Consider the following 25,487-nt stretch of genomic DNA (forward strand, 5'->3'; position numbering starts at 1 on the left):
TCAAATGACTTAGATTTAATCATCGGAAGCAAACTAAATGGAAACCTTACAATAGAGAAGAATTACATGTCAGTGTCTTTTGGAAAACTGAGCTGGGACAGAAAGGGACTGGGGGCTGTGCCCCTCAACCTGATCCCTTCTGAACAAAGACGTCCACAGTGTTCCTGGCACTCTGGCTCAGGAAAAGGGTAGACTCTGCTGGTTCTGTGCATTGAAGTAGCCTTGCCCAGCACTCACTCCTGGCCAGCATCAGGAGCCCCGCCTTGCCGGCTCTGGTCATCGCCTTTCTTTTTGTGTCCCGAGACGATGTCATCAATTCGCAGTAGCAGAACTGCCGTCTAGAAGGAAAAGCACAGATGCAAAGAGGTCAGCAGAGAAGGAAAGGACACTTTTCTTTCCTTTAGATCATATCACCTAGCTCCTACTACAGAATTGCATTTTGCCTGAAATCTACCTTTTCAGTCTTGTATGTAAAATGTAGTTCTTGGCCAGGTGCGGTGGCTCACGCCTGTAATCCCAGCACTTTGGGAGGCCGCGGTGGGAGGATCACGAGGTCAGGAGTTCAAGACCAGCCTGGCCAACATGGTGAAACCCCGTCTCTGCTAAAAATACAAAAAAAATGGCCAGGTGTGATGGCAGGCTCCTGTAATCCCAGCTACTCGAGAGGCTAAGGCAAGGGAATCGCATGGACCCAAGAGGTGGAGGTTGCAGTGAACCAAGACTGCGCACCACTGCACTCCAGCCTGGGCAACAAGAGCAAAACCCTGCCTCAAAATTAAAAAAAAAAAAAAAAAAAAAAAAGGAAGTTATCTTATCTTGCTTTCATTATGAGCTAAAGATAAATAGCGAGATAGAATGCCTTGGAATATTCTGCCTTTTATATCCCTCCCTGCAAGACTAGACCAGGCTGGGCACAGTGGCTCAAGCCTGTGTAACCCCAGCACTTTGGGAGGCCAAGGCTGGCAGATTGCCTGAGGTCAAGAATTTGAGACCAGCCTGGTCAACATGGTTAAACTCAGTCTGTACTAAAAAATAAAAAAATTAGCCAGGTGTGGTGCCGCGTGCCTGTAGTCCCAGCTACTCAGGAGACTGAGGCACAAAACTTGCTTGAACCTCCCCTCCGCTTGGGAGGCAGAGATTGCAGGGAGCTGAGATCGTGCCACTGTACTCCAGCATGGGCGACAGAGTGAGGCTGTGTCTCAAAAAAAAAAAAAAAAAAAGAAAAAAAAAAAATTTAAGCAATACTTAATGTATCTTAGAGTGCTTTACCTCCACTGCTGTCTTATAAGTCTGCAGCTTCACAGCCAGTGGCTCCCATATGCCCAGTTCCTTCATGTCCACCAAAGTACCCGTCTCACCATTTACACCCCAGGTCTCACAGTTCTCCTGGGTGTGCTTGGCCTGCAATTAAAGCAAGAAGAAAAGGGGAAAATAAGTTAACAGAAAACATCAGGTAAAAAACAAAGCCAAAAATAAATGACTGGTACAGAAGGGATAAGGAAAAATGGTAATGACAGCAAACAGGTCAAAGACTAAAAGGAGAGAAAGATTTCAAGGAATAAACTATAAGGAGAATTTGGATAGCCAGATATGATCTTTCCCCGAGGCCAAACACAGCTTTCCCTACTTCATTAAGAGAAAAGGTTGGAGAGAGACTCACCCTAAGGGAGGTAAGTAGACGGATGGTGCTGGCCCCACAGTTCTGGATCAGGGTACGAGGGATGACCTCTAGGGCCTGTGCAACAGCCCTGTATGGCCATTGTTCCACACCAGTCATGGCCTTGGATTTTTCTGTCAAGGCATGGGCCACAGCCATCTCAGAGGCCCCACCCCCTGGCACCAGCTGAGGGTCCAGGAGAACATTGCGACACACTTGCATGGCATCCTGGAGATTGCGTTCTACTTCCTTGGAGAAGCAAACAGACAGTATGACGCCAAAGTTCAATGACCCATGGAGAAATCAGAGCCACCAAAAGGACCTCCTAACCGCAACGTTAGTAAACCACCAAGGAGGGCAACTAGAAAAGGTCCCTGGAACCCCTAATGGGCAGAGCAGATGCTATTTACCTGAGGCTATTGTAACTTATGACTAATGGTGTGGTGTCGAGTGGTATCTGCAAAGGGTTTGGGGGTGTCACCCAACCATAAAGTCAGGTCTTTGTCCATTAGGCTAGATTAGAGCAATAATCTATTTCATCCCTTGCTAGTTATCTGGAAATAAACAGAATCTATCTTGCTAGACAGGGCCATAACCTATTCCATCCCTTCCTACTTGTATCTTTTAGGAGGTTGCATGGTGTTATGCACTCTCCTACTTACTAGCTACATGCCTTTGGGAAAGTTACTTAGACTCAATGAGAGAAAAAAAGTAGTATTTATAACTTCAACATAAAAAAACAAGAAAGCAGTTATTGCCAGGTAAGAGGAAATGAGTTATCTTGTTTGATGGATACAGGGTCTGTTTTGCAAGATGAAAAAGTTCGGGAGATCTCTTGCACAAGAACATGAATATACTTAACATTACTGAACTGTACATTCAAAATAGTTAAGATGGTAAATTTTATGCTGATAATTTTAAAATTTTTATTTAATTAAAAAAAGGAAACAGAAAAGGAACTTGTCACTACAGATTCAAATTAAATAGCTATAAATGGATCACAGAATGATTTTAGGCCCTTTGGGAAACTCTCAAGAAGTCCAGTGACCTACTTTATCTGGTCATACATCCAAGGCTGACTCACCGCAAGAATCTCTTTGCTAGCCCCCCGGAGAAGAATGGTGCAGGCCTTGGGGTCTTTGCATTCAGTGATGAATGTAAAGTATTCATCTCCAATTTTCTTGATTTCCAACAGGCCTGCTCCCATTCCAACATCATCTTCTCTCAGTTCCTCTGGTCGGCTGACTATCCGGGCCCCACAGGCTCTATTGGATGGAGGAGGTGGTGAGAATCAGATGATTTCAGATACTTTTACCCATTTCCCTAGTCTCTAGGGTCTGTAGCTGGGGATAAGGGCAAAAGTGGACTGCTACAAACATCACTTAAGAGGTCTTGGCTGACTGGTGAAAAAGATTTTCAGGGGGCCAGGCACAGCGGCTCACACCTGTAATCCCAGTACTTTGGGAGGCTGGGTAGGAGGATTGCTTGAGCCCAGAAGTTTGAGACTAGCTTGGGCAACATAACAAGACTGTTGTCTCTACAAAAAAATATAAAATTAGCTGGGCATGGTGACACATACCTGTACTTCCAGTTATGCAGGAGGGTGAGGGGGATCCCTTGAACCTATGATATCAAGGCTTCAGTGAGTTGTGATCATGCCATTGCACTCCAGCCTACATGACAGAGTGGAACCCTACCTCAAAAATAAAAAAAATCTGTGAAGCCATCACTGCAGTTTAGCAGCACTGCAGTTATGTATGCCAGCAGGTGGGAAAACCTCAAGGAATATCTATTTCATATTGAAAATGCAGCTTTTATGTAGGTAAGAACAGCATACCTAGAGACTCGAATATGATTTGAGAAATTGTGAAATTATTATGATACCTTATCACAAAAGTTGAAGGATCTAAAGCTGGATAATTTAATGCCAGCAAAGGATGGTTTGATAATTGTAGAAAGAGGTTTGTTTGGCTTTTAAAATGTCAAGATAACAGGAAATGGAGCTTCTGCTAACCAAAACACAGCAGACATGTCCCAAGATACCATTAAGAAAATCATTGGTTGGGCGCAGTGGCTCACGCCTGCAATCCCAGCACTTTAGGAGGCTGAGGCGGGCAGATCACCTGAGGTCAGGAGCTTGAGACCAGACTAGCCAACATGGTGAAACCCCATCTCTACTAAAAATACAAAAAATTAGCCGAGCATGGTAGTGTACGCCTGTAATCCCAGCCACTCAGGGCAGAAGAACTACTTAAACAACTTGGCAGGTGGGAGGTTGCAGTGAGCCAAGATCACGTCACTGCACTCCAGCCTGGGCAACACAGTGAGACTCCGTCTCAAAAAAAAAAAGTCATTGAGGGCTGGGCGTGGCGGCTCACTCTGGAAGGCTTGCGGTCAGGAGTTAGAGACCAGCCTGGCCGTGGTGGCTCACTTTGGAAGGCTTGTGGTCACGAGTTAGAGACCAGCCTGGCCAACATGGCGAAACCCCATTCTCTACTAAAAATACAAAAAAAATTAGCTGGGTACATGCCTGTACTCCTAGTTACTTGGGAGGCTGAGGCAGGAGAATTGCTTGAACCTGGGAAGCAGAGGTTGCGGTGAGCTGAGATTGTGCCACTGCCCTCCAGCCTGGGCAACAGAGTGACACTCTGTTTAAAAAAAAAAAAAAAAAAGAAAAGAAAAAAAGAAAGAAAAATCATTGAGGAGAAAGGGTATCTGCCTAAATATATATATATATATATATATGTATTTTTTTCTTTGAGACGGAGTCTTGCTCTGTCGCCAGGCTAGAGTGCAGTGGCACGATCTCACCTCACTGCAACCTCTGCCTCCCGGGTTCAATCAATTCTGCAGCCTCAGCCTCCGAGTAGCTAGGACTACAAGTGCACGCCCCCATGTCTGGCTAATTTTTTTGTATTTTTAGTAGAGATGGGGTTTCACCATGTTGGCCAGGATGGTCTCGATATCTTGACCTCATGATCTGCCTGCCTCAGACTACCAAAGTGCTGGGATTACAGGTGTGAGCCACCACACCCGGTCTAATACATTTTTAATGTAAATGAAAGTGACCTACTCAGGAAGATTATGTCACAAATGATATTTGAGAAGGGAGCACCAGGATTTTGTGCCAAGGAGTAGAGTTAGCCTGTCTCTTGGGCAGTCAGGTTTATGTCTTGTGGTTGTACAACCAGGCCTGGACAACAAGAACACTTTTTCTGGATTGCTTCCCTGAAGTCAGGAAGTACTTTTCCAGAAAGGGACTGCCTTTTAAAGTGCTTTTGATATGGGACAATGCCCCAACCACCCAGAACCCCATGAGTTAGACACTGAAGATATCCAAATACTCTAGACCAGATAGTCAGAGAAGGACCTGTAAGGCTTATTACGCATGGTACTTTATGTAGAGCATCATCGGCCAGGCACAGTGGCTCACACCTGTAATCCCAGCACTTTGGGAGCCCAAGGCAGGCAGATCATAAGGTCCAGAGATCGAGACCATCCTGGCCAACATGGTGAAACCCTGTCTCTACTTAAAAATACAAAAATTAGCTGGGTGTGGTGGTGCACGCCTGTAATCCCGGCTACTTGGGATGCTGAGGCAGGAGAGCTGCTTGAATTTGGGAGGCGAAGGTTTTAGTGAGCCAAGATCATGCCACTGGACTCCAGTCTGGCGATAGAGCGAGACTCTGTCTCAAAAAAGAAAGAAAAAAAAAAAAAAAAAAAAAAAAAACCCACAAAAAATTGTCAATATTATGAAAGAGAACTCCAACAGAGAACATGATGAAAATCTGAAAGGATCACAGTGCTGAAGATGCCACAGTTGTTATAGAAAAAGCCTTACAAAAGCCATGAAGCCCAAAATGATAGATTTCTGTAGAAGGAAACTGTCCAGATGTTGTACATGACTTTGTAGGATTTATGTGGCTGTGGCTAAAAAAAATTGGCATGGTGGTGATGAAGGGTTTCAATGTAAGGATCTTGGAGAACTTCAAGAGCTAACAGACATTATACCAGAGGAATTAACAGAAGACAACTTGATGGAGACGACTGCTTCCAAACTAGTGCCAGACGATGAGGAAGATGATGTAGAAGAAGCAGTGCCAGAAAGCAAACTGACATTAGACAATCTGGCAGAAGGCTTCTGATTATTCAAGACTGCTTTTGACTTCTTTTACAATATGGACCCTTCTGTGATAAGGGCATTGAAATTGAAGCAACAATGTGTGAAATGGAATGAGAAAAAAAAAACAAGCAGTCGAAGAGGGATTGGTATTATACAGAAGTTTTTAGAGAAATTGAAAAGCAAACGTCAGACAAATTACAACGTATTTCCACTGACTTACACTGACTGTGCCTCCTACCCATCCTGCCTCCCCTTCCACCTCTCTCCACCACTCTTCTGCCTCTGCCACCCAAGACAGAAAGACCAGTCCCTCTTCTTCCTCCACCACCTATGCAACATGAAGATGATGATGATCTTTACGATGATCTACTTCCACTTAAGGCATAGTGAATGTGTTACCTCTTCCTCACGATTTTCTTAGTAACATTTTTTTCCTCTAGTTTACTTTATTGTAAAGAAATACAGTATATAACACATATGACGTACAAAAAATATGTGATAATCAACTAACGTGTTATCGGTAAAGGTTTGGGTCAACAGTTAGCTATTAGAAGTTAAATTTTTGTGGAGCCAAAAATCATACACGGATTTTTAACTCCTTGGTGGCTGATTCCCTAACCCCCAAGTTGTTCAAGGGTCAACTGTACACCTAAGAAAACTAGTCATCGTGGCCGGACGCGGTGGCTCACGCCTGTAATCCCAGCACTTTGCGAGGCCGAGGCGGGTGGATCACGAGGTCAAGAGATCGAGACCATCCTGGTCAACATGGTGAAATCCCGTCTCTACCAAAAATACAAAAAATTATCTGGGCATGGTGGTGCGTGCCTGTAATCCCAGCTACTCAGGAGGCTGAGGCAGGAGAATTGCCTGAACCCAGGAGGCGGAGGTTGCGGTGAGCCGAGATCGTGCCATTGCACTCCAGCCTGGGTAACAAGAGCAAAACTCCGTCTCAAAAAAAAAAAAAAACAAAAAACTAGTCATCGCTACTATAACCAGATACAGTTGAATTCAAAATATACTTCAACCAGAGAATTAGAAGCTGCAAAAAGAAAGAAAAAAAAATTAACATGTCTACACTATGTAATGGTAATTTCTTTCTTTCTTTCTTTGAGAAGGAGTCTCGCTCTGTCACCCAGTTTGGAGTGCAGTGGCGTGATCTGGACTCACTGCAGTGACCAGAGACAGAGACACTGCATTCTAGCCTGGGCAACACAAGACTCTGTCTCAAAAATAAAATAAAATAGGCCGGGCGCGGTGGCTCAAGCCTGTAATCCCAGCACTTTGGGAGGCCGAGGCAGGTGGATCACGAGATCAAGAGATCAAGACCATCCTGGTCAACATGGTGAAACCCCGTCTCTACTAAAACTACAAAAAATAAGCTGGGCATGGTGGCGCGTGCCTGTAATCCCAGCTACTCAGGAGGCTGAGGCAGGAGAATTGCCTGAACCCAGGAGGCGGAGGTTGCGGTGAGCCGAGATCGCGCCATTGCACTCCAGCCTGGGTAACAAGAGCGAAACTCCGTCTCAAAAAAAAAAAAAAAAAATTAGTATTAAAAATGAATGAACTCTGCTGGGCATGGTGGTGCATGCCCAGGTACTGGGAAGGCTGAGAACAGGATGACTGCTTGAGCCCAGAAGTTTGAGACAGGCCTAGGTAACACAGCAAGACCTCATCTATTAAAAAGAATGGTCTCTGAGCACAGACATCAGTGCAGAAGTAGTGAATGCAATCTAGAGTTGCATAAATAGCAGCTAAGGATATAGCTGAGGAAGCTGAAGGTTCTGCTATAATCTGGGCCACTACTCTGGAAATGTTCATTCAAAAATCATCATGACATTTAAAAAACCTCTTTGATAAGCAGTTATTTAGAAATGTAACAGACACCCACCAAGGTAGCAATTACAGATGTCTAAGCACAAGCTGCTTACTAATGATTAGGGGCGGTACAGATGAGACTCATGCAGTAAATAACTGTTGGACTAGAGGACTCCTCAAGAGGGCAGACAGCTAACCCAAGGTTATTTCCACCTGTTACTGTATCCTTTACTAAACCTTTTCAGGTAATAATGACTATGTTATGCAGCTACGAAAAGGAAACACGGGGGAAGAAAAATCTTATTTTTATCTGGCCTACTCACCGAGCAATGCGATTATTGTCTGTCTTCCGGACTCTGCGGATGGCTGTGATATTGGCCCGCATGAGGTAGTGCTGAGCTAAATCTACAAATCCAAGAGTAGAGGTGTCAAGCTGGGTTCTAAACTGGTTTTATAATCAAAGTACTCTAACCATCACATTATTATGCCCCTGTCGACATGAGGGGGAAAAACAAAAATTACCCACCCTCATCTACCTCAAAGGTAGGCTGGAAAAATCATCGAAGTCCCACCTGAGATGCCCTTTTCGGTGATGACCACATCAGGCTTCAGCTGAATAATGTCTTCACAGAGCTGCTGGATGTACTCTTCTTCCATTTGGAGAATTCGTGTGAAGTCCTCCTCTCGTGTAATCTCAATGTCAGTCTGTGTAGTAAAGAAAAGACACTCTTGATTTTAAAATCCCTAGACTGGTGAAGCTCTTAGGGTCATACTACACTCCCTCTACCTACCTCTCCCTCTCCCATGTATCTCAGAATTAGAATTATGTTAAAGCCGTGATCTCAACACCTCTGTAAGCCCTCATAACACCTTTGTAAGCTCTCGTTATCATCTAGTTTAACCCCTTCCTTATAGAAACAACCAGAACCAATAGTCACACAGCAATTGGTGGTGAGCTGTGTCTTTCTAAGGTCTCTGACCACTCAGTTCAATCATACATCTGTCCTAGCAGTGTGCATGAAAATTCTGGGTCTTAATTCTTCCCACTAATTGATTATTGTTCTTTCCAAAGGTGATGGAGCCTTGTGAGCCTCCCACCCCCTAGACACTCTTTTTTTTTTTTTTTTTGAGATGTGTAGTCTCACTCTGTCACCCAAGCTGGAGTGCAGTAGGACAATCTCAGCTCACTGCAACCTCCACCTCCTGGGCTCAAGCGAATCTCCTGCCTCAGTCGCCCAAACAGCTGGAATCACAGGTGTGCGCCACTATGCTCAGCTAAATTTTGTATTTTTAGTAGACATGGGGTTTAACGATGTTGGCCAGGATGGTCTTGATCTCTTGACCTCATTATCTGCCCACCTTGGCCTCCTAGAGAGTGGGATTACAGGCGTAAGCCACCACGCCTGGTCTTTTTATTTGTTTGAGACAGGGTCTCACTGTTGTTCATGTTAGAGTTCAGTGACGTGACCACAGCTCCCTGAACCCTTGACCTCCTGGGCTCAAGCAATCCTCTCGCCTGAGCTTCCTGAGTAGCGGAAACTACAGGGACATGCCACCATGCCCAAGTAATTTTTTTTTTTTCTAGAGACAGGGTATTCGCCATGTTACCCAGGCTGATCTTGAACTCCTGGGCTCATGCCATCCACCTGCCTTAGCCTCCCAAAGCGCTAGGATTATAGGTGTGAGCCACTGCACCCAACTGAAATTCTCCTTTAGTACTTCAAAGCTGAATTAACTACCACCTTATGTTCCCTGGTGCATTAGGAAAGGTAGCATGATAGTATAAAACAAGCCAAACATGACCAGGTTCAAATCTCAACTTTGGCCAATGCTAGCTGTATTCCTCAAGCAATTAACCTAACTTGTCTGAGCTTCGGATCCCTCATCTGTAAAATGGAATCAACACCAACTATTCTAAAGGATTGTTCTAAGAGTCAGTGTACACTATGCACCTAGAAGACATGCAATAGACACACCTTTTATTGCTGTTGTTCATATTTGCAGTCAGATTCTTGCATCTACTTAAGGAACAAGGCCAAGAACCTTACCTGGCTTTCTCCTTTCTTATATTCCAGAGAAGAATCAAGCAGCACAATGCGAGGGTTCTTGATATAGCGCCTCATGCGTGGATGGGTCACATCCTTGTTAATCATGACTCCACGCAAGACACAGGAGTCTTCAATGATGCCCCCAGGTATCTGAACAAAAGACAACCACACTTTAATCCATTTTTAATCCAAATTTTTAAATCCAAATTTAAGATTTTTTTTTTTTTTTTTTTTTTTTTAAATAAAGATGAGGTTTCACCACATTGGTCAGGCTGGTCTTGAACTCCCGACCTCATGTGATCTGCCCGCCTTGGCCTCCAAAGTGCTGGATTACAGGCACGAGCTACCACGCCTGGCCTAAGATAATTTCTTAATTTCCTTCCGAGATGTTCATGTTTCCTAAATAGCCACTGTTTCAAGTTTCTAAAGTACCTTTCTTTGATGAAGCTCAAAAACATGGTTGGAATCACATTTTCTTCCCACCAGGAAATACACAAATTTTAGACCATGACACTCAACTTGAATGAGTGTCAAGCTGAGATCCACAGAAATACAGCGGCTCACACCTAAAATTCTAGCTACGCAAGAGGCTCAGGCAGGGGCCCTTGAGGCCAGGAGTTCGAGACCAGCCTGGGCAACACAGTGCGACCCAAGTGCTATTTAAATAAATAAATAAATAAGGGTTTAGGTCTAATTTCTTTAAAGATATTGCCACAGAATTTTAGGCTTGGGGCTCCATCTACTGGCCACAGGCTATACGACTAAATCTTTTTTTTTTTTGAGATGAGTGAGTCTTGCTCTGTCACCCAGGCTGGAATGCAGTGGCTCACTGCAACCTCCAACTCCCGGGTTCAAGTGATTCTCCTGCCTCAGCCTCCCGAGTAACTGGGATTACAGGTGCGTGCCAGTGTGGCCGGCTAATTTTTGTATTTTTAGTAGTGACAGGGTTTCACCAATTTTGCCAGGCTGGTTTTGAACTCCTGACCTCGTGATCTGCTTTGGCCTCCCAAAGTGCTGGGATTACAGGCGTGAGCCACTGTGCCCAGCCTAAGCTTTTTGATCTTAATGAAATTTAGTAGAGAGAATAGAAAGCTTTCAGAGGCTATAATAGCAGTGTATAATAGAGCCCTTGTTAAGCTTACATCCCGATCAAATGACTGATGTATACAAATACACAAACATGGAGACACCAATAAGCCTTTCTCTCGTCCTTATTAACCTTGTGAAGGTGTCAACAAAATTATTTCAGGAAATTCCTACTTGGTAGCCTCTTTAGGTTTCTGTTTTCCAGGCAGGAAGTACAAAGTTCTTCCCAGTTCTAACTAAAGATGCCTTGCTCTGGGCAGGCGTGGTGGCTCACGCCCCTGTAATCCCAGCACTTCAGGAGGTGGAGGCAGGCAGATCACCTGAGGTCAGGAGTTCGAGGTCAGCCTGGCCAAAATGGTGAAACCCCATCTCTACTAAAAATACAAAAATTAGCTGGACGTGGTGGGTGGAAGCCTGTAATCCCAACTACTTGGCAGGCTGAGGCAGGGGAATCGCTTCAACCTGGGAGGTGGAGACTGCAGTAAGCTGAGATTGTGCCACTGTACTCCAACCTGGGCGATGGAGCTAGACTCCATCTCAAAAAAAAAAAAAAAAAAAAAAAAGATAACTTGCTCTGATTTCATTCAAGTAGGGCGTGACGGCTCATGCCTGTAATCCCAGCACTTCAGGAGCCTGAGGTGGGAGGATCGCTTGAGGCCAGAAGTGAGTTCAAGACCAGCCTGGGCAACATAGTGAGACCCTCATCTCTACAGAAAGAAAAAAAAAATTAGCCGGACATAGTGGCATGTGCCTGTAGTCCTATCAAGTCAGAGGATCTGCTTGAAGCCAGGAGTTTGAGGCTGTAGTGGGCTATGACTGTGCCACTGAACTCCAGGGCAACAGAGTGAGACTGTCTTAAAAAAAAAAACACAAAAAACAAAACAAAAATACTAAAAATATTTCCTCACAAGTTAGATGACTCGTGCTAAGAAATAATTTCACCCAGTGTACACAATGCAGAAGTTTACCTTTTCCACCTTTGCATATTTTTTTATGTCAATCTCTTTCCGACCATTCTCCTCAAACTGTACCGTCTTGACAGCATCCAGGGCAATGTTGCAAGCCAAAGACGACCACCGACTGATGGCTTTGGTAGTAATGGAGCTATTGATGATGTTCAGCATCATATCACTGTTATTGATGTCAACTGGGATACTAAAGAAAACCAGATGATAAGTGAAGAAGGCATGTTAGTTATGTAGAGATGTGCCTCATCTGTATCTCAGTGACTATAATAGGCCAAGAGCCAGAACAAGGGGATCTGTTCCTTTGGAGGAAACCAATAGAACATCAGAAGGAAACTAAAAGGACAATCTGCCTTTCAGCAAGATTACAATTCATCCGTAGAAGGTGCCTTAATTCCCTGAGCAACCCTTTACACATAGATACAAAGATTTATGTAAAATAATTTGTTCCTTATCTTCTGTTGCAACCAGGTAAACTCTTCAATTTTTACAACTCAGGGCAAAACACATTTTTTTCTATGAAACCTTATTCCACTGGGCAAGGTGGCTCACGCTTATAATCCCAGCACTTTGGGAGGCCGAGGCAGGTGGATCACGAGGTCAAGAGATAGAGACCATCCTGGTTAACATGGTGAAAACCCCATTAAAACAAAATTAGCCAGGAATGGTGGAGCATGCCTGTAGTCCCAGCTACTCAGGAGGCTGAGGCAGGAGAATTGCCTGAACTACAGTGAGCCAAGATCGCGCCATTGCACTCCAGACGGTAACAAGAGCGAAACTCCGTCTCAAAAAAAAAAAAAAAAAAAAAAAAAAAAAAAGAAAAGAAACCTCATCCCATAACTAGCCAACTTTAAGAGCTTCATGAAATCATTCATTTTGAACAGCAAATTTTATTTTTAACTCATGGTGTACCAAAGTGGTCAGAGGGCCAACTGGTGATCTTTGTGTTTTTACGTTACTGTAAACACATTTTGTGTTTACCTTTCCTACATTTCAGTGTCTCCTCACGAGATATTTTCAAATAATACTAAAATCCCTCCTTTGGCCATGCATAGTGGCTCAAGCCTGTAATCCCAGCATTGTGGGAGGCCAAGGTGGGCAGATCACTTGAGGTCAGGAGTTCAAGATTGGTCTGGCCAATATAATGAAACCCCATCTCTACTAAAAATACAAAAATTAGCCAGGAGTGGTGGCATGCGCCTGTAGTCCCAGTTACTTGGAACGCAGAGATTGCAGTGACCCGAGATTGTGCCACTGCACTACAGCCTGGGTAACAGAGTGAGATTCTGTTTCAAAAAAAAAACAAAAAACAAAAAACAAAAAACAAACCTCTCCAGCAAAACTAAGCTTCAAATATAAAAAAGAAAATATAAAAAACATAAAAATAGAAAAACCACACAAAATAAACAAAATCTGTATTTTAACTGTGTAAGGTACATAATATAAAAAATAAATAATTTTTTGGGAGGCTGAGGCAGGTGGATCACTTGAGGTCAGGAGTTCAAGTCCAGCCTGACCAATGGTGAAACCCCATCTCTACTAAAAAATCGAAAAATTAGCTGGGTGTGGTGGCGTGCGTCTGTAGTCCCAGCTACTCAGAAGGCTGAGATAGGAGAATTGCCTGAACCCAGGAGGCGGAGGTTGCAATGAGCCAAGATCACTCCATTGCACTACAGCCTGGGCCGAGACTCCATTTCAAAAAAAAAAAAAGGGTAAAGTGTTCTAGGTAGGCAGTTATTACTTCACTAAAAAAAAAAAAACATCTTTCGGGGCTGGGCTTGGTGGCACAAGCCTGTAATCCCAGCTACCTGGGAGGCTGAGGCAGGAGAATAGCTTGAACTTAGGAGGTGGAGCACTCCAGCCTGGGCAACAAGACCAAAACTCTGTCTCACACACACAAAAAAACCTTTAAGGGTACAGCTCCACACAATAAAACCCATGGGTACCTCTACACTCTCACAGAGCTTACTGCATAAAAATAATTAAATCAAACACCTCATTCCCTAAGTGTGCCAAAGACGGTAGTGTAAAACTTGTTCAAGAACAGGCAGTATAATATAAACCTCACCAAATTAATAAATACTTATGCATCTAATGACCCAACCATATGAGTAGAACATTTAAATAAAGAAAGAAAAAAGAAAAAACTATTTCCAGTAGGGCATGGAAGAAAGAATACATTATAGGTTTTATTTTTTGAGATAGAGTTTTGCTCTGTTTGCCCAGGCTGGAGTGCAATGGTGTGATCTCGGCTCACTGCAAACTCTGCCTCCCGGGTACAAGTAATCCTCCTGCTTCAGCCTCCCGAGTAGCTGGGATTACAGGCACGCACCACCATGCTCAGCTAACTTTTTGTATTTTTAGTAGAGATGGGGTTTCACCATGTTGGCCAAGATGGTCTTGATGTACTGACCTCATGATTCACCCACCTCAGCCTCCCAAAGTGTTGGGATTACAGGTGTGAGCCACTGTGTCTGGCCTTAATTTTTATACTGTTAGTAGAAACGAGGTTTTTATACTGTTAGTAGAAATGAGGTTTCACCATGTTGGTGAAGGTGGTCTCGAACCCCTGACCTCAGGGGATCTGCCCGCCTAGGCCTCCAAAGTTGCTGGGATAATAGGCATGAGCCACTACACCTGGCCAGATCCTCTCATACTTGATACTACCTATTTCTTGCTCCTGAGATACCTGATTTTCCTTAGGGTGCCGATCATATCATCCAATGCCTTGCGGTAAGCACTGATCACCACTGTTGGGTGCATCTGCTGCTCCAGGAAGTGCTCAGCTACAGACAGCATCTCCCCCGCTGAAAAAGATACAAGCACCATAATAATGTTTTAAAGTATCTGGATATCAAGGCAACCAACTTCATTATTCTTCCAAAAAATACTCTCCTAAATCAGACTCTCCCAAAAGATGTGACATTTGGCTGTTCATCCTAATCCAAGCCAATTCATACAAAAAACATCTTTACTGAACATATTTTAAATGATCAGGCTAGGTATTGTGGCTCATCCCTGTAATCCCAAAAATTCAAGATCAGCGTGGGCAACATAGTGAGACTGTCTTTACAAAAAAATTTTTTAATTAGCTTGGTGTGGTGGTACCAGCCTGCAGTCTCAGCTACTCAGGAGGCTGAGGTAAGAGGATTACTTGAGCCTAGGAGGTTGAGGGTGCAATAAGCCATGACTGCACCATTACATTCCAACTTTGGTGACAGAGTCAGACCAGGTCTCAATAAACAAAATGATGAAAGATTGATTCCAGGGCTTACTTAATTCTCTTGATCTTTCTTTTTTTGAGCAGGAGTCTGGCTCTGTCACTCAGGCTGGACTACAGTGGCGCAATCTTGGCTCACTGCAATCTCTGCCTCCCAGACTCCCAGGTTCAAGCCATTCTCCTGCCTCAGCCTCCCAAGTAGCTGGGATTACAGGTGTGTATCACCATGCCCAGTTGATTTCTGTAGTTTTAGTAGAGATGGGTTTCACTATGTTGGTTGGCCAGGCTGGTCTCGAACTCCTGACCTCAGGTGATTTATCCACCTTGGCCTCCCAAAATGCTGGGATTACAGGTGTGAGCCACTGCGCTTGGCCTTCCCTTGATCTTTCTAACAAATAAGAAAAATTTTCCCTAAAGGCTCTAAAATAAAGAAAAATACACAAAAGGAGGCCAGGTTCGCTGGCTCACGCCTGTAATCCCAGCACTTTGGGAGGCCAAGGTGGGTAGATCACAAGGTTAGGAGATTGAGACCATCCTGATCCTGGCCAACATGGTGAAACCCCATCTCTTTTTTTTTTTTTTTTTTTGAGACGGAGTTTCGCTCTTGTTACCCAGGCTGGAGTGGAATGGCACGATCTCGGCTCACTGCAACCTCCGCCTCCTGGGTTCAGGCAATTCTCCTGCCTCAGCCTCCTGAGTAGCTGGGATTACAGGCACACGCCACCATGCCCAGCTAATTTTTTGTATTTTTAGTAGAGATGGGGTTTCACCATGTTGACCAGGATGGTCTCGATCTCTTGACCTCGTGATCCACCCGCCTCGGCCTCCCAAAGTGCTGGGATTACAGGCTTGAGCCACCGCGCCCGGCCTGAAACCCCATCTCTTAAAAGAAAAAGAAAGAAGAAAAAAAAAAAGAAAAATACACAAAAGGAAAACTGACTTGTTTATTAGTACCTTAATACCTAAAAGTCAAACTGCTGGAACTAAAAACACACAAAACCTTACATCTAAAAGAATATTCAGGGCCAGGCGCGGTGGCTCACGCCTGTAATCCCAGCACTTTGGGAGGCCGAGGCGGGTGGATCACGAGGTCAAGAGATCGAGACCATCCTCGTCAATATGGTGAAACTCTGTCTCTACTAAAAATACAAAAAATCAGCTGGGCATGGTGGTGCGTGCCTGTAATCCCAGCTACTCAGGAGGCTGAGGCAGGAGAATTGCCTGAACCCAGGAGGCGGAGGTTGCGGTGAGCCGAGATCGTGCCATTGCACTCCAGCCTGGGTAACAAGAGCGAAACTCCACCTCAAAAAAAAAAAAAAAAAAAAAAAAAAAGAATATTCAGGGCTGGATGCAGTGGCTCACGCCTGTAATACCATCATTTTGGGAGGCTGGGGTGAGCAGATCACTAGGCTTGGAGTTTTTAGACTAGCCTGGGCAACAGAGCAAAACCCTGTATCTACAAAAAAATTCAAAAATTAGCCAGGTATGGTGGCACGCGCCTGTAACTACTCAGGAAGCTGGGCTGGAAGGACTCATTGAGCCCAGAAGGTCAAGGCTGTAGTGAGATGTGATCACACCATCGCACTCCAGCCTAGGCAACAGAGCGAGATTCTGTTTCAGAAAAATAAAAAATTTAAATTAGAAAATGTACACAATTAAGCCTGGGCATGGTGGCTCATGCCCATAATCCTAGCACTTTGGAAGGCCGAGGCAGGTGAATCACTTGGGCCAGGCTGAGGCGGAATTGCTTGAACCCAGTTAGCGGAGGTTGCAGTGAGCTGAGATCATGCCACTTCACTCTAGCCTGCGTGATACAGCAAGACTCTGACTCCAATTAAAAAAAAAAAAAAAAAAAATCAGCCAGGTTTGGTGGTGCTGGCCTGTAGTCCTAGCTACTCAGGAGGTTGAGGCAGGAAGATTGTGTCTGCAGTGAGCTATAATTATGCCACTGGACTCCAGCTGAGATGACAGAGCAAGATCCCATCTCTTAAAATTAAAAAAAAAAAAAAAAAAAAAAAAAAAAATTCATATTATAATGATTTTGATAACACTTCTAATCCTAGCATTTGGGGAGGCTGAGGGAGGAGGATCACTTGAGCCCAGGAGTTTGAGACAAGCCTAGGCAACATAAGACCCCCATCTCTACGAAAAACAAATAATAATAATGATTTCAATGTAAGAACTTTATTTTCAGGTACATGGGCCCACACTGTAAATCAGAATCCCTTGGCCAGGCGCAGTGGCACACGCCTGTAATCCCAGCACTTTGGGAGGCCATGGTGGGTGGATCACCTGAGCTCAGGAATTCGATACCAGCCTGGACAACATGGTGAAACCCTGAAATTAGCCAGGTGTGGTGGCACATGCCTGTAATGCCAGCTACTAGGAAGGCTGAAGCAGGATCGCTTGAACCTGAGAGGTGGAGGTTGCAGTGAGCTGAGATTGCACCACTGCACTGCCTCCTGGGCAACAGAGCAAGACTCTGTCAAAAAGAAAAAAAAAAAAAATCCCTTAATTTAAAATAGTCCCTCTTGGGCCAGGCACCGTGGCTCACACCTGTAATCTCAACACTTTGGGAGGCAGACAAATTACCTCAGGTCAGGAGTTTGAGACCACCCTGACCAAAATGGAGAAACCCCGTCTCTACTAAAAATTACAGAATTAGCTGGGCGTGGTGGTGTAGGCCTATAATTCCAGCTATTATGGAGGCTGAGGAAGAGAATCGTTTGAACCCAGGAGGCGGAGGCTGTGGTGAGCCAACATTGTGCCATTGCATTCCAGCCTGAGCAACAAGAGCAAGACTCCATCTCAAAAAAATAAAATAAAAAAATAGAGACATGGTCTTGCTCTGCTGCCCAGGTTGGAGTGCGGTGGCATGAACACGGCTCACTGCAGCCTCAACCTCCTGCCTTACTGACGCCAGCCTCCCCAACAGCTGGGACTACAGGTGTGTGCCACCACACCCAGTTGATTTTTTAATATTTTTATAGCAGCGTGGTCTCTCCATGTCGCCCAGGCTGGTGTTGAACTCGGGCCCAATGGATCCTCCCGCTTTGGCCTCCCAAAGTGCTGGGATTACAGGCGTGAGCCACCACACTTGGTTGCAATCAGATTTTTTGAAATCAGTGTTTCTAGTATAAAAATTTCACTATCATCTTGACATTTACTCAATAAAATCAATAGTTCAAGATTTGAAAAATAATTATTCATGATCCTATAGGAAATAGATTAGTCTTTAAACTTACATAGCCCAGGGTCACTATCCTCGAGGTTTCATTTATTATTTGTGAATTCACCCACTTGCTAAACTTTATTTGTAACCCCAAAATCAATATTCATGACACTTTCATAGTCATTCATGGACATCCACAGAATGGCAAAAAAAATCTAGTCACCCAATGACATTCCCAGATGAGGTCAAACGGGTCTTGCTTTAGTTCTCACGCTGTAAAAGTGTCCTTTATGCAGTAAATTTAAGGTTATGTTTTTCACATTTTTCTTCATAATTTCAGTATTTAAAATGGCTCGCAAGTATAGTGCTTAAGTGCTATCTAATGTTCCTACGTAGGAAGGCTGTGATGTGCCTTACAGAAAAAATACATGTTAAGTGAGCTTTGTATAGGCATGAGTTATATTGCTATCGGCTATGAGTTCAAAGCTAATAAATCAACTACACATATATGTGTACAAATCTGTGTGTGTGTGTGCATGTACATATATTTTGAGACGGAGTCTCGCTCTCTCGCCAGGCTGGAGTGCAGTGGTGCAATCTCCACTCACTACAACCAGTTAAAGCAATTCTCCTGCTACAGCCTCCCGAGTAGCTGGGATTACAGGCATGCACCACCATGCCCAGCTAATTTTTGTATGTTTAGTAGAGACAGGGTTTCACCATGTTGACCAGGATGGTCTGGATCTCCTGACCTCGTGATCTGCCCACCTCAGCCTCTCAAAGTGCTGGGATTACAGGCATAAACCACCATGCCTGGCCTATCCACTATATATATTAAACGGGTGTCTTTAAGACAGAAAACACATACAATAAGGTATGTATTTATCAGTTGATGAAAGTGTGACCAGAGGCTTACAGGTACCTAACCCTGCATTTCCTGTAGAAGCAATGATTTGCCAATTCAGTCTTTGTAGTGATTTTATAGAATATTATAACTTACAGTGAATAAAGAGAATTCATTATTACTTTATCAGCCAAATTTGCATAGCTCATTCTATTCATATAAACGTTTTACACCCAGTTGGAGAGAATACATAGAAAATTACAAATAAGCTATTTAAACATTTGTAATTATCGGATTAGTAACAGAATTTCCTTCTTAAAATATGACACAGATGTTATTTTGAATTTTTCCTTATCAACCTCCCATTCTTCTCTTACCAAGAATAATTACTGATGTGGTCCCATCTCCAACCTCTTCATCCTGGGTCCGGCTAATTTCAATCATGGACTTAGCCGCTGGATGCTGGACCTGAATCTAAAAAAGTAGATCACTACTGAATCCACACTATTCAGAAGACCTCTTAACTTATTCAGCGTAGCCTTAACTCTTGGGCTTCTTGTTTCTACATATACTTATTGTCCATTTAATGTTTTACCATATCTTGAAAGATTAAAAATGGCACCCCAAATAAATTAAGTAAACCACTTTCCAAATCTTTTTTAGGAAAAAATTTATCACATGTACTCAACTATTAAAGCTTCCAGAGGACAGAACAATAATTTTTAGCTTATTTACTGGACGCACCATTGTAGTTGAGTTTTGTTCTTCATAAGGTATGTTGAAGTCAGCTGGGCATGGTGGTTCACACCTGTAATCCCAGCACTTTGGGAGGCCGAGGTGGGCAGATCACCTGAGTTCAGGAGTTTGAGACCAGCCTGGCCAACATGGTGAAACCTTGTCTCTACTAAAAGTACAAAAATTAGCTAGGTGTGGTGGCAGGCGCCTGTAATCCCAGCTACTCAGGAGGCTGAGGCAGGAGAATTGCTTGAACCCAGGAGGCAGAGGCTGCTGTGAGCTGAGATCATACCACTGCACTCCAGCCTGGGCGACAAGAGTGAGACTCTGTCTCAAAAAAAAAGATATGTTGAAATCGTAACTCCCAGAACCTGTGAACTTTACTTTATTCTGAAACAGAGTTTTTGCAGATGTAACCAAGTCAGATAAGGTCATTCTGAATTAGGGTGGGCTCCAAGTCCAATCACCTGTGTCCTTGTGTAAGAGACACCCAAGGGGAATAACGTGAGGACTGAGGCAGAGACCATGTTCATGCCAAGGAAAGCCAGCAACCATGAGAAGCTAAAATAAAAGGAAGATTCTTCCCCTAGAGATTTCAGAAGGAGCATGGCCCTGCTGACACCTTTATCTCAGACTTCTAGCTTTATTCTGTAAGATAATAAATTTCTGTTGTTGAAGGCAATCAGCTTGTGGCAATCTGTTATAGCAGCCCTAAAAAACTAATCAGAGCTTCTATCTTAATCGGTCCTTTATGTTTATAAAACTGTCAGAAAGCAAAAAAAAAAAAAAAAAAAAAAACAAAACCAAAAACAAAACACACCTCTCGAAGAATGGCATTGCCATCGTTGGTCATCACGATGCCTCCCATCGGGTCCAAAAGCATCTAAGATAAAAGCAAAAGTTCTATTTAAAGTGTCCTAGATAACAGGAAGAAAAATCTGTAGTCTAAGAGTTTTAGGGAGAGATAAGCCTACCTTCATCATGGACTTGGGTCCCAAACATGTTCGGATGATATCTGCAATAGTCTAATGGAAAGACAACATAAAATAGGCAAGCACAAATCAGAGGATAGTGTGAGAATGTTGGAGCGATAGGGGAAGAGGCATGAACAACCCATAGAGCCAGTGTTTTACTTTATTTTAATTTCATTTTATTTTTAGATATGGAGTCTCAGTATGCTGCTCAGGCTGCTCTCAAACGCCTGGGCCCAAGTGATCCACCCACCTCGGCCTCCCAAAGCGTTGGGATTACAGGTGTGAGCCACTGTGCCTGGCCAGAGCCACTGTTTTAATGACACCCCTAAAATATGGTTGGCAATCACTTTATTTTTTTGAGACAGTCTCACTGTATCATCCAGGAGTGCAGTGGTGAGATCTCAGCTCACTGCAGCCTCCACCTCCTAGGCTTCAGCAATTCTCCTGACTTAGCCTTCCAAGTAGCTGGGACTACAGGCACCTCCTACCAGGCCTGGCTAATTTATTTTAGTATCTTTAGTAGAGACAGAGTTTTACCATGTTTGCCAAGCTGATCTCGAACCCCTGACCTCAAATGGTCCACCTGCCTCAGCCTCCCAAAGCTCAGGGATTACAGGCATGAGCCACAGTGTCCCACCAGAGCCAGTGTTTTAGTGACACCCCTAAAGTGTAGTTAGGAATCACTTCAGATGGCTGGGAGTGGTGGCTCACGCCTGTAATCCTTAGCACTTTGGGAGGCCAAGGTGGGTGGATCACCTGAGGTCAGGAATTTGAGACCAGCCTGGCCAACATGGTGAAACCCTATCTCTAAAAAAAAAAAAAGTTAAAAAATAAAAAAGAAAAGGAATTACTTCAGACATAGCATTCTCCCCTTGGGAATAGGTCTCAGGATGGATATAGAAATGAATTTTCACAAGCCGGGTGTGGTAGCTCATGCCTGTAATCCCAGCACTTGGGAGGCCAAGGCAGGTGGATCACGAGGTCAAAAGATTGAGACCATCCTGGTCAACATGGTGAAACCCCGTCTCTACCAAAAATACAAAAATTAGCTGAGCGTGCGTGGTATCACACGCCTGTAGTCCCAGATGCTCAGGAGGCTGAGGCAGGAGAATCGCTTGAACCTGGGGGATGGAGGCTGTGGTGAGCCTCCAGGCTGGCGATAGAGCAAGATTCCGTCTCCAAAAAAAAAAAGAAAGAAAGGAAAGAAAGAAAGAAGAAAGAAATGAATTTTCTTTTTTTTTTTTTTTTTTTTTTTTTTTTGAGACAGAGTTTCACTCTTGTTACCCAGGCTAGCGTGCAATGGCGCGACCTCGGCTCACCGCAACCTCCGCCTCCTGGGGTTCAGGCAATTCTCCTGCCTCAACCTCCTGAGTAGCTGGGATTACAGGCACGCACCACCATGCCCAGCTAATGTTTTTGTATTTTTAGTAGAGACGGGGTTTCACCATGTTGACCAGGATGGTCTCGATCTCTTGACCTCGTGATCCACCCGCCTCGGCCTCCCAAAGTGCTGGGGTTACAGGCTTGAGCCACCGCGCCCGGCCGAAATGAATTTTCACACAAGAAAAATGGCTCCCAGAGCTTCCATTTCCCGGCAGTCCTAATTACTACAAGTCCATGTCTTAGTATTTCTTTCTATGACAGTGGCCTCCACACCACCCTAAATCAGATAGTGAAATAGTGAAATACTTCACTATTTCATTCAAAGACATTTACCAAATATCTGTCCAAGATCTACAATGGGCACTAGGAATACAAAAGGGAATTAATAAAATCTTTGTTTATCAGAGAGTAATTCAGTTTAGTATGGGAGACAGATACAAATAGAATGCTATAAAACAATACACAACAACAAAATTATGCATAAGTTAACGAGCAAATTATCAATCCTAACTCAGAAGGGGAGGGCTTCCTTTCCCCTACCATCATCAGGAAAATGTTCGGAAAGAAGAGGTCACCTTTTCCTCTGCCTATTTGCACACTCTACATGAGTCTAGATGTGCAGGACACACACCAGGACACACAGTGATCATCAAATACCAGGGAAGATAGCTGGTGGCAAGCTACCATAAACACTTAAAAGATTTGTGACTTACAATCAGAACGGCAAAAAACAAAACAAAACAAGATTTGTGACCTTGGCAGCATTGATGTTTCCAGATTGAACTTTTCTTCCGGATTCACGCTTTGTGTTCTGGCCTAAAATAGATAAAAACACAAGAGTCAACGGCCCAGGACTGCCCCATCATATACAAGTTACTTATTTCCCAGTCTTTGAAAAATAAGAATGCAGGTTTCATGGTGTATGCACAAAGGAAAGCTTATCAAACTCTACATTTGAAATATGTGCAGTTTATTATATGTCAACCATATCTCAAAAAACTGTAAACATGTCTTTATGACTGTTAACTTCTTTATTTCAACCCTTGGTATATTAAGAAATAACTTTGGAATCTTGGTTAATACTTTCCTTTTAACCAAATATTCATGTATTAGAAAGAGCGAAATAAAAATGGAAAAAAACAAAAACCAAAAAAAAGAAAATAAAAAAGAGAAAAAAAAAGAAGAAGAAAAATATTCATGTATTTACAGCAGGGATTCATAACCTGAGATCTATGAACGGGCGTTAATGGGATAGTGAATTTGCTGAAACTCTGGTGAGCAAATGAGAGAGAGTGCAATATTTTTTTTTTCCGGAAAGAGGATCCACAGCTATCATCAGATTCTCAAAGGGCTGGTGATCCTAAGAAATGACCAATCATTGCTTATGTAAGCAGGGAAAGCGTTTGGGGATTCATTTTCTGCTTGGATAGGGGGATCATACACTAATAGGTCCAACATAATTACTGATAGTGCCCCCACAGAATACTGTTTAGAACACACTCAAGTTTGTAAGATAAATTATATAGTCACTCCATAATTGGATGTAACAAGAAGGCCTGAGTAATCCATTTACCATCACTAAGAGCTGACCACATATTTTAACTGGGAGCCTAATCAGTCACAGCCAACTAATGCCAGAGACAAAAGCAGACCTGAAAGGAGCTTTGCAAACATACCACTCACCCCCAGCCCATCTCAGTGGAGACAAGCCAGTGGTTGTAACCAAACCAACATGATGTTTCTTTCCTTCCCCTCTCCAAATTACATTCCCTTACAACTTAAGTCTGTAAATCTTTCAGTCTAGTCTCATCAAACCAAAACATCCACAATCCTTAGGATTTACATCTATCTCAGGCAGCTGTAACCAAAAACCTGCATGGATCTACCCTCCATCAGAAAGAAAGAGGTTCCCCCCCGCCCCGAAAAGTTATTTCTCAGGTACAGAGATAATGAATAAAAACTCTGAACGGCATTCAGTATACGGAAGATGGTAAGGGAGAGGAGATGGCTCGTCAGGCATCCTAGCTGTTCCTGCAGATGAGATACAGAAGTTATACATAGGACGGAAACATATCAAAGGAAGACAATGGTGGTGGTGCTCACTACAAAAAAAAAAATAATAATAAGGGGCCGGGCGCGGTGGCCAACGCCTGTAATCCCAGAACTTTGGGAGGCCGAGGTGGGCGGATCACCTAAGCTCAGGAGTTCGAGACCAGCCTGGCCAACATGGTGAAACTCCATCTCTACCAAAAATGCAAAAATTAGCTGGGCATGGTGGTACGCGCCTGTAATCCCAGCTACTCGGGAGCCTGAGGCAGAATCGCTAAAACCCAGGAGGCAGAGGTTGCAGGGAGCTGAGATCGCGCCACTGCACTACAGTCTGGATGACAGAATGAGACTCCGTCTCAAAAAATAATTAGAAAAAAAATGAGGTATCTTCCAAAGGGAAAAGATGACCAGTGGAGAAATTTGGGAAAATCCAACTGTTTAGCGGGAAAGATTACAACACCGGGGACCCGGAGGGAACGATTACATCCGAGACCAGTAAAGCAAGTACAGTTACTTCAGGATCAGGGGTTGCTGTTCAAGCGACTGCTACTGAAAAGAAGTGTAACGTACAGTGACCAAGGATACTACCTATTTACCAGACCCTCTTTAAGCAGTTTACCTACTTATCTCATTTAATTCTCACAATTCTACTAGGAAATACTATTAACTCTGTAATACAGATGGAAACATTTAAATTACCGCTACTAAGGGATGAGCCGAGGATATAAAGCTAGACCTAACTGGGAAAAAAAAAAACAAACCCAACATATTATACTTGCAGCTCTACAGCGACAATCAGGCTAGAAAGCGTGCAGGGGCGGGGGAAGTGTAGGGGGATGAGGTACGGAACGCGTGGGAAAGAGCTTCCCAACACGAGCACACATCAAGGAAAGAGGCTCGGGGAGGGGAAGGTCAGTTTGAGTTTGTGAAAAGAGGCAAATAGGTTAAGGGAAGAGAGGAAAGTGGTACACCCGGCTTCCAAAATGAAGATGATAACTGGAAGGCTCAGTGGCCGGGTCAGGGCGGGACGGAGCTGGGCGACACTGAAAAGTATGGACACAGGAGGGCGAAAAGGGGTCCCTTCCCTGGCATCCCCAAAACTCACTGAGCACGAGCACGGGACGATGGCCCATCATGGTGGCGCGATGCAGAGCCGGGTACCCAGAGCTGTGGGAACCGACAGAACCTTCTGGAGAGAGAGAACCAGACACAAGCCCAGAAAACGCTGCCTCCTCAGGGCTTACACCTTAACTCGCTACTCTCAAGGTAGCCGCCAATCGCCGCACCCATCTCATTGACCGGCACAAAAACAGACCAATTGACAGCCTTAGTTCCGCCCCCTACGCAGGAACGGCCAGACAAGTTAGACAGAGAGAGCACGATGGAGGCACTAGGAGGGCACAAGCGCTTGCGCAA

General features: G+C 44.0%; 1 protein-coding gene across 1 annotated transcript; it reads right to left on the reverse strand.

The window, feature by feature from the left end:
- On the reverse strand, positions 1-25,486 carry CCT3 (chaperonin containing TCP1 subunit 3). The gene is made up of 14 exons (XM_032260638.1): positions 25,177-25,486; positions 22,777-22,838; positions 20,640-20,690; positions 20,486-20,548; positions 19,308-19,404; positions 14,384-14,501; positions 11,698-11,884; positions 9,644-9,793; positions 8,168-8,300; positions 7,919-8,000; positions 2,742-2,922; positions 1,661-1,906; positions 1,270-1,401; positions 1-338 (listed from the first exon to the last, which is right to left on the reverse strand). Exons 1-14 carry the CDS (start codon positions 25,205-25,207, stop codon positions 234-236), a joined length of 1,638 nt encoding a protein of 545 aa, XP_032116529.1. The 5' UTR covers positions 25,208-25,486; the 3' UTR covers positions 1-233.
- Between the last annotated feature and the right edge of the window lies 1 nt (position 25,487).

Source organism: Sapajus apella, unplaced genomic scaffold (assembly GCF_009761245.1).
Source record: "Sapajus apella isolate SASKATOON/1434 unplaced genomic scaffold, GSC_monkey_1.0 scaffold119, whole genome shotgun sequence".
In the NCBI taxonomy this organism is placed as follows: Eukaryota; Metazoa; Chordata; class Mammalia; order Primates; family Cebidae; genus Sapajus; species Sapajus apella.

Bases quoted from the DNA above. Each gene is read 5' to 3' on its own strand.
- CCT3 (XM_032260638.1), bottom strand. From the start codon at position 25,207: ATGATGGGCCATCGTCCCGTGCTCGTGCTCA. The intron at 11,885-14,383 runs GTATCTCAGGAG...GGTTTTCTTTAG, and splicing joins GGCACCCTAAGGAAAATCAG to TATCCCAGTTGACATCAATA. The intron at 9,794-11,697 runs GTAAACTTCTGC...TCTTTTGTTCAG, and splicing joins AATATGCAAAGGTGGAAAAG to ATACCTGGGGGCATCATTGA.